This window comes from Panonychus citri, unplaced genomic scaffold, assembly GCF_014898815.1.
Source record: "Panonychus citri isolate SS breed McGregor unplaced genomic scaffold, ASM1489881v1 Contig00111, whole genome shotgun sequence".
NCBI lineage: Eukaryota > Metazoa > Arthropoda > Arachnida > Trombidiformes > Tetranychidae > Panonychus > Panonychus citri.
This window is the reverse complement of record NW_026515516.1, coordinates 191,010-210,520: the sequence shown is the minus strand read 5'-3', so window position 1 is coordinate 210,520 and position 19,511 is coordinate 191,010. Positions and strand designations below refer to the sequence as shown.

The 19,511-nt window shown below is 31.3% G+C and overlaps 2 protein-coding genes across 4 annotated transcripts in view; both read left to right on the top strand.

Annotated features, from left to right (window-relative positions):
• The first annotated feature begins 1,023 nt into the window (after window positions 1–1,023).
• LOC128389846 (uncharacterized) lies at window positions 1,024–8,226 on the top strand. The gene is given in 4 exon segments (XM_053349487.1): window positions 1,024–1,747; window positions 5,817–5,948; window positions 5,951–6,593; window positions 7,048–8,226. Coding segments are annotated over 4 exon segments (1,947 nt in total). The 5' UTR covers window positions 1,024–1,413; the 3' UTR covers window positions 7,886–8,226.
• A 2,650-nt stretch (window positions 8,227–10,876) lies between these two features.
• The window catches only part of LOC128389827 (cell adhesion molecule DSCAML1-like), a 38,566-nt gene continuing 29,931 nt past the window's right edge, over window positions 10,877–19,511 (top strand). For all 3 annotated transcript variants that reach the window (XM_053349464.1, XM_053349463.1, XM_053349462.1), the window contains exon 1: window positions 10,877–11,427. In XM_053349464.1, the coding sequence (XP_053205439.1) occupies window positions 11,319–11,427 (109 nt within the window). In that variant the 5' untranslated portion in view covers window positions 10,877–11,318. The remainder of the gene's footprint in view (window positions 11,428–19,511) is intronic.

The following is a 19,511-nucleotide window of genomic DNA, read 5'->3' as shown; positions in this document are numbered from 1 at the left end:
ATTCATAGATGATTATTGTTACATCTTCTCTGCTTGGAAGGTGGAAGGTGGAAGGTGGGAGATTTTAGTATATCGATAGTGACGGTGGGAGTGTGAGAGATGAAAGGATGATGAGGGAGAAAAAAGGACATTTAGAGGAAATGATTCGCTTGATTGGATAACAATATTTTCTCCTTTTCTCTGTGTATCATCTTCCTCATCATTTCTACTTCCATGTTTCCAATCAATCGTTTTTACTTCTTACTTTTATATCATTTCAGCTTCGTTGACTTAAAATTTTCCATCATCATCTTTATCTTCATTTTCATCCATTGGCAAGATAATAGTAACTGTAAAATAACCTATAAATTCACTACATTATCTTCAACTTTTTTTTCTTCTTCAGAACTTTGTTCATATGTTGGATGTAATTCCATGGTTGAATTTATGGTGGAAAATGAGTTCATGATTATCTCACATTGTATTCCAACCTTTTACTATTCAGCTATTATATTTTATCCAGGAAGTTGTTGGAACTGTGATCATAGGGATCAGATAAGAATCGTCGATTTTTTTTCTAAGGACAAAATCGACTTTAACTTTCAGTTCGAATGTTATTTTTTTTTCTTTGTATCCACAGAAACTTAACATATACAATAATCTTCCCATGATACGTTTGATATAAATCGCCATGAGAAACTACCAGATTAACTATTCACAGGATGATGATCATAATAATTATCTAATCATAACATATTGAGACAGTTTATGAATTGGGAAAGTCTCAGGTGAGACTGTTACTCATCAGGTATCATGTAATTAATCTGAAAGATCATGGAGATTATTTGGAATGAAGTAAAATTTTCATCACCGGAAACTTTAAAGTTCGTTGACAGTTACCATCTCTCCCTCTCTCCTTCTCTCTCTCTCTCTATTTACCTGTCCATCCAGTTAGCCAGTTGACCGGTCAAATTATCGACATGATTTCCATGTTACATGGCAAATGAACAAATAGAATAAAAAAAACCAGAAAAGTTTCTTTACTATCAAACCACAGAATCAAAATGAGAGTGAGAGTGGAAAACTAATTGAATTGATCCGGTTCTTTATACACTTTTAGTTCCTCTCAGAAATTGAATCAAAAGTTGAGGCGAAAAAAAAAGTTCCAACTGAAATTCTGAAGGAAAAAAAAAGATTTCCAATCTCATGATGATGGTGATTAGTTTTATTTCATTTTATTGTTATGTAATATTATTGTTTCAACTATCATAGTGATTACATCGTCATCATCATCAAGTTTGATTGTTATCCATTGACTTTTTGATTTGATTTCTATTTTTTTCTTCTTACATTATTATTATTTTCAGTTTAAAATCAAACCCTAAATCCAGTGAACAAATAAAAACAAAAAGACAACAAATTGTATCTTTTAAAATGTCATCTCAAAAAGATTTGCCTCAATGGACTTCAATCAGAATTGATTTGATTGTAATTCTGTTATTACTTTTACCCTGTGGTATTCATGGAGGACAAAAGTTATCATTATCTTTATCGTCTTCATCTTTGGACCAAGGGATAACTTCAACTTCAATAATAAACAATATACTTGCGGGTGATGAGGTTGGTATATCAGAGACAACTACATCACCACCACCAATATCATCATCATCATCTTCATCACCATCATCTTCGTCATCATCATCAGTGGAACCAACAACAACAGCATCTTCGAATGATAATTTTGAAGAATCTCCTTGGAATGAATATGGTTTGTTTCTTTATTGATTCTCATCTTCCTTTCTCTCTCTCCTCATGAAACTTTCTTTATTTGCTGTTACAGAATTTGAGAAAAAGTTCAGTAGAAAATGAAATAAACATTATCCTGATCATTACTCCTTTTCCTTGTTTTAAAATGATCAACTTTTGAGAAAATACATGTAGTTATCATTGAGTAAACTCATTCTATTCATCATTTCTCATTTTTATGTATCATCAACATCATCATCATCATCATGGTGATGATGAGTATGTTATCATTGTTGTTTTATTTGGTCTAGAAAACTGTAAACATCAATTTGATTTCCAAAGTATTTCTTGTCTTATTATTTGTTACTTTATCCTTATCACCATCATCATATTAACAGTTAGACAGTTTGTCTTTTACTATCATCTTCCAGTTGATAGTAAACACTGATCATCATCATCATCATGTTACTACATGTATTAGGATCTAAATATTGTCTTTTATTGTTTTCAACAATCATCTCATATCTCCCACCCTCATCCACTCATCATCATCATCATCATTGCCATTGATGGGTCACAAAAATGCAAACAAAAACCTTTCAAATCTTTAATCATTGACAGATCTTCATATCATCCAACATATCCAATGATATTTTGTCATCTTCATCTCAAGATAATCTCCAACAGTAGTTTCTTTTTTTCTTGTCACATTTCCCCTCCATCTAAATCCACTCTCATTCAACCACCATAGTTAATCCGTTTCATCTTTCACGACTAAATTAAAACTTTTATTCAATCACATTGATGTTTAATTGAGCAATTTACTATTAATAGAGATAAACTACTAGAGACAAAAAGATGAATTCAGAATTTTGAATGAAAACAATTCACTTTCGAAGATGAGAAAAGATTTAATTTATCATATCGTTCATTTGAAAAGTGATAAAACTATTTTTCTACCTGGAATCAGGGAAACAGGAAATGAAATGATCGTTTTAAAAATTAAAAATTCTCATCACGTTGAACTTTACGATCTTGAATTTCTCTCTCTCTCTCTCGTTCAGAATTAGAAATCAAATTGATTACAATTATCTGCTGAAAAGTCATGAAAATGATTCAGTAATAATGTTATCACATTAATGTCCATTTAATGTCCATCATTTAAATGACCTTTTTGTATAATTTTTGATTGATTGTCTATCTTGGGTCAATTTGATTTCCTTTTCCCTATTTGATTGTATTATTTACCATAATGATGTTGACGATGATTATTACTGAAGATAAGTTAATCTAATCAATTACAATTAATGTTAAGTTAATGATTCACAATTGAAACATTTGCATAAATGTTTCCCTATTTGGGTGTTAGTTGGTCATCTTTCATCAGCATCATCGTTTATTGTCATCTTGGTCATTGGTTATTATTATTATGATACATTCAAACAATCAAATCAAAAGCTGACCACTACCATGGTGAGACATGAGATGTGGGACATGGTCATTATATTTATATATTGTATCATGTTAATGACCAGTATGATTAATTGTTTTCAGTTTTTTTCTCCTTTCTTTTTCTTGACCAGCATCCAAGAATCACAATTCCATTGATTGAATCAATGGTTGACCACCTTGAAGACAATAACAACCATTGAAATTGTGAGTTTGCATAATCACAAGATGATGATGATGATAATTGTCTTTAAGTAAATGGTCAGTAAATCAGCAAAGTAACGAAATGACCAGTAGGATGACCGATAAAAGATGAAGGGAAGGAGATTCACCCGAATTTCTCTTGCTCCTTTTTTTACTTCGGATTTTCCTTAGATGATCAAATGGTCACTATGTCCATCTACATTTCTTTATCCTCTATCTTTATCCTTCTTTATCTTCATTCTTGTCTCTCTCTCTATCTCTCTCATCTTCTTCTCTCTCTTTATTTTCGTCATTTCTCTTACTCATTGTCTTGTTTTCCTTGTGACAATTGGACAAGAAAAATAAGTAACAGCAAAGCAAAAGATTCACTCATAGACTTAAGTAGGTTTTTTGTTCAACATTGAAAAATGATGTAGATATAACACCAAGGAACATGATAGTTGGAACTTTTTTCCTCCTGTTAAGTTCATCCTCTGAATTCACATCATCATCAACTACTACATCAGAATCTTAATCTTCATCTTCTCTCACAAAAAAGAGAATAAATTTCTCTCTCTCTCATTGGTTCGCTCTTTTTTCAGTAAAATCGAAACTAAAAACAATCATCAACTTTATAAGTCTAGAAAGAAGAAGAAAAAAGTTCTGATAAGTATTCGAGTTCATCTGAAATTCTGATTCACTTTATCTCTCTGTGTCTGATACATGATAATCATGGTGAAATTCATCATTTACTCTGTACAAAATACTTGAAATTGTTTCAACAACAATAAAGTTTCAAGTACTCAGCTGAATATGAACAGTTACCATCAAGTAAGTTAATAGGTATAAATACTCACACACAAATATAAACTCAACTCCCATGAATGGTTTGAATCAATTGTGATGAAAAACGATGATAATGATAATGTTCATCATCATCAACTGACGCTATTGATACAGGAAGTTTTGTAAAAAAAGAAGCAGAAACTAGAACAATAGATAAAAAACGAAAAAATCGCAAAACAGACAAAAGTTCATCTTCAGCATCCTCATCATCTTTTGCAACAACATCAGAGACACACAAACAACAACAGCAACTCACATCCACACACATAGACAATTTAACTTTGTATCAACGTTATTATCTTATCCTCCAAAGGATTGAGTCTCACTGAATTGGAACTGAACTTTTTTCTACTCTCTCTTTCTCTTCATCGTTTTTCCCACCGAGAAGCAAAATAAAAAGTAGCTACTATACCACCGAGGGTAAAAAATTTGATTATCAAGCAACATGCAGTTTTCCAAGAGTGTGTTCAAATTCATGGTGATAATAACGAGACCATCGGCACAAGGGAGAGTGGAAAGTGAGATAAAACCTTCAGAACTATTCAGAACACGTTTCCATCTTCATCTATTGAATCATTTTATTTTCTTCCATTTTTTTGCTTCTTCTTCATCTTCTCATCATCGCATTCATTTCTCTCTCTCTTCAGGATAAACTTCCCACCGACACTTTTACACTCATCGTTAAGAGTTAATTTGGAGATACTTTCAACTCTCTGCACCGACGATAGAGAATTGCTTCTAACCATGGTGGAAGAAAAAGTTTTTCCAAACTTTTCTCCCATTCTGAATACTTATTTTATCCTTTTGTCTTTAAACTGACCAGTCAACTGGACAGTACAAGTTACATGGTAACAAGAGCAATAATAAACATTTCTCACCCATGAAAAAAATATTCAATCATCTTTGATATCAGATTATTCATTTTTATTTCAATTTCAAATTTCCTTTTCTCGCTCCCTCTGAATACTTATCATGAATTTTATTGGAATTTTTTTTCTTGTTACTTTTACGTTTTTTATTGCTCATTTTTTGTCCCTCTGAGTTTCAATCAATCTTATCACTGGTCAGTTGGTTTACTTGACCTTTTCGTATAAAGGGAAAAGCTTTCCCGCCCTTGTATTGAACTTATCATGAGTAGGTCACGATTTGAACATTGTTGACAGGGTTTATAGTCATGATGGTTGGTTAAACATGATATATGAAAATCGTACTTTTTTTTATTCTTTTTTTAGAACATTATTCAGAACTTTTTTCCTCTCTCTCTATTTCCACACTGATGTTCTTGTCATGGTGATGATGATGATGGTGGTGGTGATGGTGGTTTACATGTTTCATTGCATCACCTCCTTCTTCATCTAAGTTCTGGTCTATGGTTTGAATTTTTCACCTTCTACTCAATTTTAGATTAAGATGTTCAAGATCATGTAGATTCAATTGTATGTTGGTGAAACTTTTGATTCTTTCAGAACTGTCAGAGTGATAAGAATCAGCGTCATGATGATTTCAGGAGTAACACTGAAGCTTGCTATTTGAAAATGAGTAATAATATTATTGAGAACGAAGTTTTATCTTTTGTTTTGTTTTTTATCTTTCATGTTTTCATTTCTTTCAAGAATTCGGTCAACTGGTTCGAGTCCCTAGAAACTTATCAAATGGTTCTAATGAACCTTTCGTTGAATATGAATGGCGAGTTCCAGATTTTTTCAAAGTTCTCGAAGTTGGTGTACCCTTTGTCCGATCTCCACCTTTCACCTTTCTAAGCCTGGTTATCGAGCTCAACTATTACTTTGGCCTAACAATACGTTCACCGATGGCAGTAGTTATGTTGGACTATTTTTCAAACTTATGACAAGTGAATACGACGAAACCCTTGAATGGCCATTCCAGTTAAAGGCCAAATTATCATTGGTTGATTTAATTAACTCCGATGAAAACTTGGAACACTCGATAACACCAAACATTGACCCATGTCGCTTACGTTCAGTATTCTTGCGACCATCACAACAAGACGATTGGACATTACAACCTGATGGATGTGGCAGCCGACGAGTCATCTCATTGCTTAAACTATTCACTGAATCTTCACGATACTTACGAAACGGAACCCTAGTGGTCAGGGGACTTTTCCAGCTCGGTGATAAAGGGATAACCCATGAGACGGCATCAACTCACCTGCGGCACAATAATCTGGTAACCAAACACATTTGGAAGATACAAAACTTTACCACCGCCTTTGAAAAGGCCAACACCAATGGATCAGTCACCGTCCTTCAATCTGAACCCTTTTACACCCACCAAGGGGGCTACCTGGTCAAACTATTCATGACACTGTTACCCAAGGATCGGGCCTTTGCAATCTCATTGGCACTCATGCAGGGTGATTACGATAGGTAAGAATCAAAGCTCGAAACTTTCCCTTGAGAGTCAGAAAAGTTTCCTCTCGAAAATATATCGATAAAAGAAAAAAAAAGTTCAATCTCTAATCTCAAAATTCCAAATCTACTGAATTCATCATGTTCAATATCCATTTAAAGTTGAGTAAACAAGAAACTTTTAACATGGTGAAAATGTAATAACTTTCTCAGTAAAGTTCAGTAAATGTGTTGTATCATGTAAGCAAACAAGAGGTTAGAATTTAAATTTTCATCATTATCATGATACTGAACATGATACTCAAAGATTTACAGATTAAATTAAGCTGAGAAATTGTTGATACAATATTTACAATGAAATTGTGTTTCTATTCATATCTGAATTTAATCAATTTCAATTGTTAAACATTTCCAAATGGATGTATACAGATTAATGTTTATCTCTGATCATTGAATTTACTTGAATATTTAGATATCTCCAATGGCCTTTCCCATATTCACTTGAAGTTTCAATAGTTGACCATTCACCTGAATATTGGCGTAAAGATTACACAATACTATTGACCCCTTCATCAGCTGATTGTACATCATCACCATTTTTTCAACCATCAAACTATTTGGACTTTTGTTTTACCACAATTCAATCATGGCATTTACTTCATTTAACACACTATCGATTTATCGTTAATGATACAATGGAAATTCAATTGACCACCAAGTTTAATCATCTTTCAGGTCGTAAATCAGCTTCAATTGGACTTTATAAAGGTCAACTTGTCTCAGAATTTACCTGGTCACTTCCAAATATAAGATATAAATTAAGTAGATTTGATTATATGGGAAGAAGTTTAAAAACATTCACAAGTCCAGAATTTTATACCAATGGTCAAGGATATTTGATGCAATTATCTTTACGATTAAATTCAACTGGACCTTCAAAAGGTGACATTGGACTGGAGACAACATTGATTGAAGGGGAATATGATAATCTACTTACCTGGCCTTTTAACCACACCTATCAGCTGATGATTATTAATCAAGCAAATGAGTATTCATCTAATGAGGGATTAATTGTTTACAATAGAACGGAAATTGTGACCTCAGCTCGAGAAGAGGAAATGAGCGTTACCATCGTACCATCAAACACTACAACTCATGAGTGTCCAAGAAGGTCATTCATCAAGCCCATTGAACGGAATCCATCTTGTGGTAGGAAAAAGTTGATCACTTTTACCCGAATCAATAGATCAGCTGATGATGATACAATTAAATTTGGTAATCTCTTGATTAAGGCGAGAATATTTTTATAACCTTCTAATGACAATTAACTTAAAATTACTTACTAATCAAAAAGATCAATTCTGTCACAGTTTAACAATTAATTTAATATAAAAACTTTCGGACAATTAAAAAACCCTTTGATTATTTTGACGATTGTTCAGTTTTTCATTTCAAAAATACATAAAATAAGACAAAAAAATCAATCATAATCAAATTTAATTTACTTCATTGTTGGATATTAATTGTTTTCACTTTTGATTTAATGGATGACAGTTAATGACAGTATTAAATTAACTTGATTACTGTCAAGTGAAAGTTGAAACATTAACAATTGGCTGATAATTAAATTGAATAAACATATTTGACATTAGTTGATGTTGATTATTTACAATCAACTTTTTCCAGCAATTTAATCAACTATTTGTTTTTTTTATTATATATACACATAAATGTAAACCTTATCAACAGAAATTAGTTAATTGTTTTCGGTACCAATGGTAATCAAATTGATTGTCAGGTTAACACAATATGACTTTGATAAGGATAAGATTAACTCTGTTTACATGTAACAATAACAACAATCATCTAATCATTGTTGAAATATCAACAACAACAATTGTATTTATTACAATCAAATAATCATCGGTATGATAAAGTTGATGAACTTTCAACTTAACCTGAAAATTGATAAAATTAAAGGTTATCAATTTGATAGCTTGAACCCTGTTTATTTTCAGGTAATAATTGTTAATCCAGTGAGATTTTTGAAACTTTTTTCTCTGTGTAAATTGTTGAAGTAATTTTATTTTCTACTTCTATTCAGTTTGTATGTATCATGACCTGAACTTTTATCCCAACTTAAAGGTAAAAATTGTTCATCATCATCATCTGAAGAAGATGAACAAAAAAAGCTCTAAGGAAGACAAGCTTTACCACTTTTATCATTTATCTTCTTACTATCGTCTTCCCACCTTCCACCACCCACTCTTCATCTCTCTCTCTCTCTCTCTCCTTGATAAATACAATATAATAATAGGTTTATATTTAGTGTTCAGGTTAGACAGATGATAAGATATCTAATATAAAAGCTTAAGAGGATTCGCTGTCTTCTACCTTATCATCATCATGAAGATGATGATAATAAGCTGAACAAACTGTAATCTCTCCGGTGTGTGTATACATGAAGGTGGAAACAATAAGGGAAAAAATTCAATTCAATAGGCTGATTCCCTTTTCCTCCCTTAAGATTGTGTGTGTGTGTGTGTGTGTGTGTCTGTGGTCATCAAGTAGCCCTGTCATTTCATCTTACCATCACTCTCCTACTTCTTGTCCTCCTCATCATCTCTCTCACTTACTCTCCCTTTTCACCCTGAATCTTCATGCCTTATATTGTATAAATCAGAGGTAAAAAGGAGGACACAAGATACCTGGAACCTTGAACATGTTCAATATCAATGATATATTTTCATGTATTCAATATAACCCCCCCAACATGATCATGTCAATGACAGAAGAGGATGAAGAAGCAAAAAAACTCAGACAATTTCAGGATAAAAAGGTAGTTTCATTGAAAATGATGATGATAAAGACGATGAAAACTCATAATCTAAAGGTAAGAATAGCTTATTACCATCATGATAATATCATTATTATCAAACAAGATGATCAACAGAGTCAAAATATCAAAGCAATTAAGGTTTTAATCATTACCATGATCATCATTAAGCTGATGTTCATTTTCAAAGATAATATTTTTCTTTCAATTTTTCATGATGATGAACTGGAAATTTTCAATTGCAATTTTCAACAATAAAAAAATATATACTTTTCCTCCTCCAAACAATCAATTGCAATTTAGTTTCCATTATTATTGTCAATCACATTGAGCTGAATTTTCAGTTAACTTACTACCATGAAAATGATGATGATCACCATGATTATATCTGTTCAAAGGGAGACAATTTCAGATGAACTTTTTTTTACCTTCTAAATAAAATGTTATCCCAATTGGACGAGAAAAAAATGAGTAGCAAAATTATTCCACTTTTCGTAAAGTTTGTCATTTGTTTCTTAATCTTTGAGTATCAGAATTGAATCAGAATATCATGGAATCATCATGATCAAAGGTGATAATTTGATAAAGGAAGAGATTTTTTCTTTCTTTCCCTAAATTTGAAACAATTTTCTGTTCTAAAGTTATTCTGGTTTTCCTGTGGAAATTATATGTTCCCTTTTTACATGGTACATTTACAGGGAAGGATTTAGTATATTATCATGAAGAAATAATAATATGATACGGAAGAAATCAAATGATATAAATATCGAGATTTTTTTTCGGGGAAAAAAATTTGAGCTCTTTCTTGGATCATCATCATCATCATGGAATCAGAATCGCCAGCTTAACCATGATAATCTTCCATATCTATTCCTAGAAGATAATTCCATGATATAAAGATGAATAAATTATCATCATAATCATAAGAGATCCTAAGAATCTGTTATCTCTAAGAATATGATTACTGTTCATGAAACTTCAGGAAACAATGAGAGGGAAAAAAATTCATAAAATCTTCATGATAAAAGTGATAATCATGACAGGTAGTTAAAAGATGAATCTAATATTCAAGAGATAAACTCAGAGTCTATGAACTTTTATCTCTGGAAGAATGTAAATTCATGAATTGGTAATTTTTCATTCACACATCTAATGATAATCGTCACCAAATATTAGATTGACATTGAATTTTCCGGTCCAAATTTCAGTATAATTCTTGAGATAATTCAAATGAATCTAAATGAAGATTTCATGATGATGTTTGTTGTTGTTGTTCTTGTTTGTTATTCAATGAATTATATTAAAAAGCGCATGAACTTGCTCATGCCTTCATGAACTACGAAACTGCATGGTGAAAATGCTGAATAACAAAAGAGGAAGAGGGAGAGATAAAAAGAGAGGGAGAGAATGGGAGTTGAAAAAAAGTTCTGAAGAGAAAACAATTTTGTTAGAACAATATTTTCACCATCAGTTGTTGTTACATCTCGAGTTCTTAGTTGTCGAATTATTTTTTTTGCTTTTCTTGAAAAATTTCATCATCTACCCTTTTCTACCAATTGTTTATTGTTCATTATTGTTATCGTCATGAAAAGATGACTTGTGCAGGGAAATCCCCAAGGAATCATCACTAATACAATTGGAATCAAAATTTGTTTACCTTAATTGTTTCAATCAATTATTTTCCATGTTTGAACTTCGTTCAGGAACAATCATTATTGTGGAATCTAAAATCGCATCTTAGAGAGAGAGAGAAGTCAAAGAAAAAGTTCTGAAGGAGTTTCGAACTTGTTAAATTCTTTCATATTTTACTTTAACTTTCCTTTGGAAACTTTTCTTTGCTCGGTTTTGTTTCGAGTTTGTTTCTGTTCGTGGTTCTTGTGTTCAGTGGGTTATCCCGAGTCAAGGGAATGCCAAATATCGCTATAATTTTGTGTCTATTTACTTTTCATCATGCAAACTGTCAAACCAAATTATCTAATCATATTTATCAACCACCACCATCATCATCATCATCAGGTAAAAATATTTACTAACTTTTATATAATACATTTACACACACCATTGATAAAATTACTCTTCCTGAAAATTTCAGAATCAATGAAAAATCATCATCATAATAAAAGTTGAGGAAACAAAAACTAAACAAAAAAGTTTCAATTGAAAGTAATCAATCAATAAAGATCAATATTAATCATTTTATATCAGTTGATTGTTTTGATTAGATCAAAGTTTGTATGAAGTTTCAATATAATCATTTGTAGTAATCATGAGTTGAATGAATTATCAAACTTTTCTATCAAATTTATCAAGTCTAAAGTTAAAATTGAAGGTGAAAAAAATATATATAACCGATAACATTGTTCATGCTCATCATGTAAGTTATCATGTTCTCAGGTTCTGGAAATAACAAAAACTTTTCTTCTTTCAATTTCTACTTTACAATATTTGCTTTTTTATTATAATACTTTGATATTTGGTTTGGTTCATTCATAGACATGCATGGAAAGGAATGAGTTTGGTTGGAAATTGAGAGGCAAAAGTTCTGAGTCTGAGGATTCTATGAATTATTATCGTGATTATGAGTATCTTGAAGGAATAACAACAATTCAAAATATTTTTTCGCTATTTTTTTCTTGGCATAAGATAATATAACAGAGAAAGAGAGAGAGGGTAAGGTGGAAAGTGGGAAAATCTGTCAGAACAAATAACTCCCTGTTAAGATTACAGGGAGTGAATATTGGCTTTGACATGAAGATAAGGAAGAGAAATAAAGTCATCCAAAGAGAGAGAGAGAAAAGAAATTTGAGAAAAGATAAAAGGAAAAAAGTTCTACTGAAAAATATTAGGTGAGAAAAGATGAGAATCTAAAAATGAAGGAGAGAAAAGGATGATAAACTGTAAGAAAATGATGAGAAGATGAAGAAAAAAAGTGGACGATGAAGGAAGTTTATACCAAGATGGAACTGAGGAGAGTGTTAAAATACCTTTCGAAACAATTTTACCTTTCCCTCCCTTGGATTTTTGTCCATTTAGTATTGTTGTTTAACCTCCACCTCCTTTCAACCCTGAATTCATCATCATCAGAACTTTTCCCTTGTAATGTTCATGAATTTTACAAATAAACAAGTGTATTACATGTAACTGTTATTTTCTCTTTCTCTTTTTCACACTGAGTTGATTCGAGGATTTTTTTTTGTTTTTTCCCTGATAAATATTACATTTAGATGATGATTTCGATAATAATAGAGTAGAATAGCGGAGTGGGTGGAGGTAGATGAGGAAAAAGGAGGAGGATGAAGATGGAATTGTAAAAATGTTTGAATTTCATAGTTGACTGAGTTGAAACTGAAACTGATGATAATAGTGATGATCCTGATGATCATGATTCTATGATGAATAAAAATTGAAGGCAAGAAAATCAAGGGATCAAGTAGAGAGTGGTGAAACTTTTCCACTCCCTTCAAGCCTTATCTCCCACCCTTCAGACAAACACACACACAAGATAATACTGACCTTTTCCCGTTTCACAGCTTGACCATTTACCAAAGTTATAAATATAAATTGGATTGCATTTTATTTATTATTGTCATCTTCATGGTTATCATGAAGAGACCAGAACTTTTTTCTTACTATTTCCATCATGATTCCTATCAAATTTAAACTTTTCATCTTCAATTACAATGTTATCAATTTGTTTCAAGATGATTATGATGATGATGGTCAGTCATAAACAAGAAAACTTGATTACTTTTGACCTGAAGATGGACTGGAAAAAGACCACTGGACATTAGATATGAACTTTCTCTGCCTTTTATCTTGTCCAATGAATTTTATCATGATGACATTCAGAATTTAAAGTGACCAGAGGAAAAGTTTAATTTGATCGAGATTAAATTTCAGGCAACACCTCAGGGCGATTTCAACTCCATGAGGAATCACAATCATGATAATCATCATGTTGACAGTTTGATTTCAATTCTGGTTCAATTGGTCAGAATAGTTTCTCATATTGAAGGAGAGAGAGTGAAATTTTCCTTCAGAACTTTGAGTTTTATTCTGTAAAAAAGTTTTAAGTCTTTGCCATAAGAGAATAACTGATTTTTTCAATTGACTCTGAATTCGAAATATTTTTTTTTTCTTTCTCTTATCATGAATTTAGACTTTGAAAGAAAGAGTGAGAGACAAATATCAATATATTCCAACAGGATGATGATAATCAATTCAATTGAGAAATCATTTATTGCTCAACGTGTCGATAGTAGTGTCAAGTAGAGATGAAGAAGAATAAAAAAGTTCCAAGTAATGAGTGAATTTCCAAATGAACTGATGATGGATTACATGATGATCATGATCAAACATGTCTTTTAGAAGCGAAGAAAAAACTCATCCTAATAACATGCAAACAACTGAATTCTCATGAATGAAGTGATTGTTTTGTCAAAAAGAGTGAAAAATTTTCAGAACCATTATCATCATCAGTCTTCATGATTCTCACTTGCATCATCCCCTTTACACCCTCGATTTTGTTACCACCTTTCAAAAAAGTTTCGACTTGAATCAACCGGAAGGAATATTATATCTTCCCTCCCTGTCTTTCGCTCCTCAGATCAACATCCATCTGGGAATTTACATGGGATGAGTGAAGAGTGAGAGAGTGAGGCAGTTTAGCATCTTTCTCATCATCATCATCATCGTCATCTGAATAATAATAGATTGAAAATATTTGCAATCTTTTTTTTGCTTTCTCTCCGTACAGAGTAACCTACTTTATCGTAAACAAAGTTGCATAATTTATCTTTATCATCATGATACATTACACTTCACAATTCTGAGCAAAGTGTTTCCATCGTCATGATCATGCATGATGATGATGGTGATGATCAGGATGCTGCTTTTATCTTCATCTTGTCGTCTGTTGTTTTTTCCTTCAATCTTCCCCTTCCATTCAATATCATCCATTGTGTCACTCTATTCATAGGTAATATTATCAATAGAATCCCCATGTTTACCTTGACAATTTTTTCTCTTATTATCAGAACTTTTTTTTATCTTTTTCTCTGAATAAAATGTTAATCATGAAACTTTTCTGTTCGTTTTCTTTGAATGATTAACGATTGTGAATGTGAAAATTTGATCGAACCAATCAATTCACCATAATATTGAAAACATCGCTTCGATTGTTATCTCATCTTCAGAATTTATCATGGAATCAGATTAGTTTTTTTCTTCTTTTTTCTTGATATTTATGTACACATTTCTTTGAAGTCACAACTTTTTCCCTGACAAAGTTCACCATGAACCTATTTGATATTACATGATAATAGCGATTACGATGATGGATGAACAATCAATGATCATCATGAGAATGTATCTTTATTTGAATAGATAATGTTGATTCGTTTCCATTGGATAAACTTAGTCAATAAAGGAAATACTTTCAAAGTAAATTTCGCCTTTAAATTTAACAAATATCTCAAAAGTTCAGTCAATTATCACATTGATGATTATTCAACCAACGATTAAATCACAATCAACAATTGATTTTATTGTTTACAAAGTGAACAATTAACATAAAGTAACAGTAATTTACTTGACTATTTGCTATAACCTAAAGGGTTATACTCATTTATTTATGCAAATCAATTGTTCATTTAATAATCAGCCATTGATTGCACACAATTAAACATGATGATTAGTTGGGAAAATGAGGGTTAATTATTTTCTCTCAATATTAGCAATCAAATGAAGCGCAAACTTCAAATAATGAGAGAAAAATGGCCTCAGAAAAGGTCACTTTTCGATTAATTTGATCAATTGAAAATGTCCTAATTATGAATCATCAATTTCGAGATGAAAAAGTTCATTAAGCCAAAGAAGAAATTGAAACATTGTATCAACTCATTCAATTGCTTCGTATGTTATTTGTACGCTTGGTTATAATGTCGAACCTAATTACTTGCCTACTGTTCATTTCCGTTATTCTCGAATTATCTCAAATCGTTTGAACGGTTCAACGCTCAAACGTTATCATGATTTTCATGGGAACAACTTATTAGGAAAAACGAAAATATGAAAACAAGCAGAACTTTTTTTCTGTTCCTCATCTTTAACATGATGATTGAAGGGAAAAAGTTTCCATCTATTGTTTATAAACATGATAAGTTTATCTTTCCTGACAATTATGATTCATGATGAAAGAGAAGACAAAAAAAGTTATCATGATAAAAGGTTAACAGGAAATGGAACTGAAGAAACGGGAAATATGTACATGATAAGGAATTTTCCATTCAGACTCGAATGAAAAAAAGTTCATCACATATGATCAATGGCCGGATTGTTATTGTCTGAAAATAGATACAAACTTTTAATTGCTCAGATAATTAGCTCCAATTAAATAGTTGATTGAACTTGCGAATCCATTGAACTGGTCCATCGATACAGCCAATTAATTAGCCGAATATGAATCATGAGATTCTGTGCTTGATATGAAACACTTTACACTAGAATTTTGATTGAACTTCCTTTAATTATGTTCATGGTGAAAAACTTATCATGAATTCGAATTTGAATGAAATAATTTTTCTTCTACTCTAAATTTCTTCAGAACTTTTTTTCTCTTCAAATCAACTATGAAATATACTACATGATAAATTCACCAATTCTGTTTATCTTCTTGAATATTACTCAGATTCGGTCGGATTTATATCATCAGAATGATAACAGGAAACAAACAGGAGAAGAAAAAAGTTTTGAGAACAACTGAACTGAGAATATAACTTTTTTTCAGTCGATTTTTTTTTTTCATAATTCTCTTGTTTTCGTTAACAATATATGATGTACCATGATAATGAAGATAATTGTTATCATCATTTACAGGGAAGAAAATCAGTAAAATCTCATGAAAGAGAGGAAATAATTTTCTATACCATTCGTTATGAATATTAATTCTCTATTTTTTTTATTCTTCTCTTTCATGGAATACAGAGTTTGAGTCTTGTTCATGATTGTTGTTAACTGAATTTAATGCTCATTAACTTGTAGGTACATGGGAGTTTAATATCATGAATTCAATGAATTATCATCATAATTATCACCATCAAAGTCTCGTCAACATATAGTGATTTTCATTCAAAGAGAAAGGCTCAAAGACTTTCAGAACTTTTTTCCCTCCCTATTATTATTCATCAACAACTGATCTGTCAGAAATTAACAATAGGATCATGAAGATAACACTGAATCTGTTGAATTTTATCTTCCACACTAAGTGTTGATCTAACGATTTTTTTTTCTCATTTCCATTGTGTCTCCATGTATTTCTGCTGATTCGGAATTTTGATTTCCATGAAAGAAGCTACAAAATTTGAATAATCTGTTTGGTGACACCGAACTTGATAATTTATGATTTGATATTCATGTAGCAATATCTTGACTTGAACACCTTTGTCATCTTCCTCCATCTAAAATTACCTTATCCCTGATTTAGTTACTTTACCTGAGTAAATTTAGGAATCATTAGGATAATAGATTATAAATGAGCGAGGAAAATAATTTACATTTTATCGAACTTTGGAAAAGTAAAGTTCTAATGAGAAGAGAAGGAAACAAACTTAATTTCTTTTGAGAATCTGACTTTTCTACTCATTCGGCGTTTATTTTCTTGGTGAAAAATTGTTTTCGCTGTCGATTTTTATCTTGATTACTCTGTCATGATGTTTCGTATTCGATTAGTTTGAAGATGGATATGAGATTTAAAATTTTTTCGAAAATTCGAATAACTTTTCAGTTCCAAGTTTATTGGATATTTCTCAGGTATCGAATATGTTATAATCTTTATGTAAATCAAAGTTGCAGAATTATTTATTACCCTGAGGCTGTGAGGTAGATAAAGAGGATAAGATAACACTGAATAAACAAGTTTGATGAATTCAGTTCATTTCCATGATAGTGTTACAAACACGTTGACAAAGAAAAAGTTTCATCTTGTATAAGCTTAAGGTTAAGTTTACTTTTGCCAGTCGATGAATTTTCATCTTTAATTTGTAACTTTAAATCGGAACTTTTTTCTCTCTAACTGATTCCATTTCATTCTGATCTATGAACAAACATCCACTGGGCTGAATATCTTTAAATTCTTATTGTTTCTCTCGCGTTCTCAACCCTGGAAGGAATATGATAAGAAGTCAGTAATACACAAGAAGAAGAAAAAGATGAGAGAAAAACAAGTTTTATCATGAATTCCACCTGAAATTCATAAACTTTCGAATTCTATGTACATTTGAATTAGCTTCTTAACAGGTGATGAACTAAATCAGTTGTGAAAATTATTCCAAAATTCTCATGTAAACAATGCATGATATCAGATTCTTTGGATAGGTTGAGATGGATTTAATCATCATCAAGCTTATCTTTCAAATTCAGCTTCCAATTTTATTTTCTATCTGAACAAATATTAATACCAAGAATGAAAAAATACACATATAAGAGAAAAACTTTTCAATTTCATTTCCATTTCATAGGAATCATAATGATAGTCAACTGAGATACTTCAATAATATTTAATATAAGTTCCAGTCTCTGAAAGAACCGAGATAAAGTTCAACTTTTCGACCTCAAAATCAGTGGCTAAAAAAGTCAGCCCACATTTAGATAGATATTTTTCTAAGACATCACCTAAAGAATGAAGCTTATTCCTTATGACATTCTCTGAAATACACATGAAGCTCTATCTATCTGGAGATAACCTTCGATAACCTTGAAATTCTGGACTGAGAAATTTTCTGATTCATGATCTAAATAAAAGGCAATATGTTTAAAGATTAATTATCACGACTTTTAACAAACTGACAAGCAAATGATTTAGTAGTTAAATTTTATTGAATATTTTGTTGTAATTCTTATGATTAAACTATTATAATATTTGACTTTTAAGTTCACCTCCTCATGTTGACTTAACATGAATCGATGAGAAAAGTAGGGATCAACAATATGCTCAAAATATTCAATAACTGTTAATCTGAATTCTGAATAAGAGAGTAGAGAGATGAAATAGACTGAGAATATATTCAGTATCATGATGGAAGGTGGGAATATATTCAATTCTTCAAAGGAACAGATTGAATAGCTGATGAGAGAGAGAGAGAGAAAGGATTGTTAAAAAGAAAGAATTCATGAGGAATAAGGAAGACCATGATGAGAAATATGCAGACTGAAGGATAGAAAGAAAATGATGAAAGAAGATGGAAAAGCAAAGGATAAATATTATCGTGCAAAAGATGAAAAAGAATAAGTAATAGAACAGAAAATGCATAGAGAAGAAAAAAAGAGAGAAGATGAAGATAAAAATGGAGAAGAATAGAAAGAGAAGAAGAAATAGAATTCGAAAAACTGTTTTCACGGCACAATGGTCTTCGAGTTCATTGGTTCACTTTACGAAATCGATTGAATTCTCAGTACTTCTTCATTTTTTCCCTCTCCCTTTTCCTCTTCCTCTTCTTACTCTCTTTAAACACACATAGAATCCACCTCAGTCTCTCTCTCTCTCTCTCTCTCTCTCTCTCTCTCCACCCACTCATGAGAAATATTAATATACACCAAGATACAAGGTGAGCCCTTAAAAAACATGATTCATTTAAATGAGAAAAAAATAAATAAGAAAAAAATTTCATCTCCCAACACCTCAAGTGAAGTCAATTGAGATTAATCTAAGGAAGAAGAGGAGAAAAAAATTCTTCTTCACTGAATTTCCACTGAACTTTGAGAGAGGGAGAAAAAAAAGTTCTGTTAAGAGATTATTAAATGTTAAACACACAACAAACATTTTCTCTCAGTATCATTATATCATTTTCATGGTGGAAATGATATAATAATCATGGAGCATAGAGACTGAACTTTTTTTTCCTTATCAAACATATTTCTCAACAATTGAAGTTTCTCTCATCTTTTTATATCGACTCCCTTTGAAAGAGTTGAACAATTAGATGTTTTTATATGAAACTTGAGACTTGGGAATTTCCACCATGAAATCTCATGAAAATTGTGGATTTCACAATTTGATTTGCAAATTATATGCTAATTGTAACTTGTAACAACAATAAGAGTAA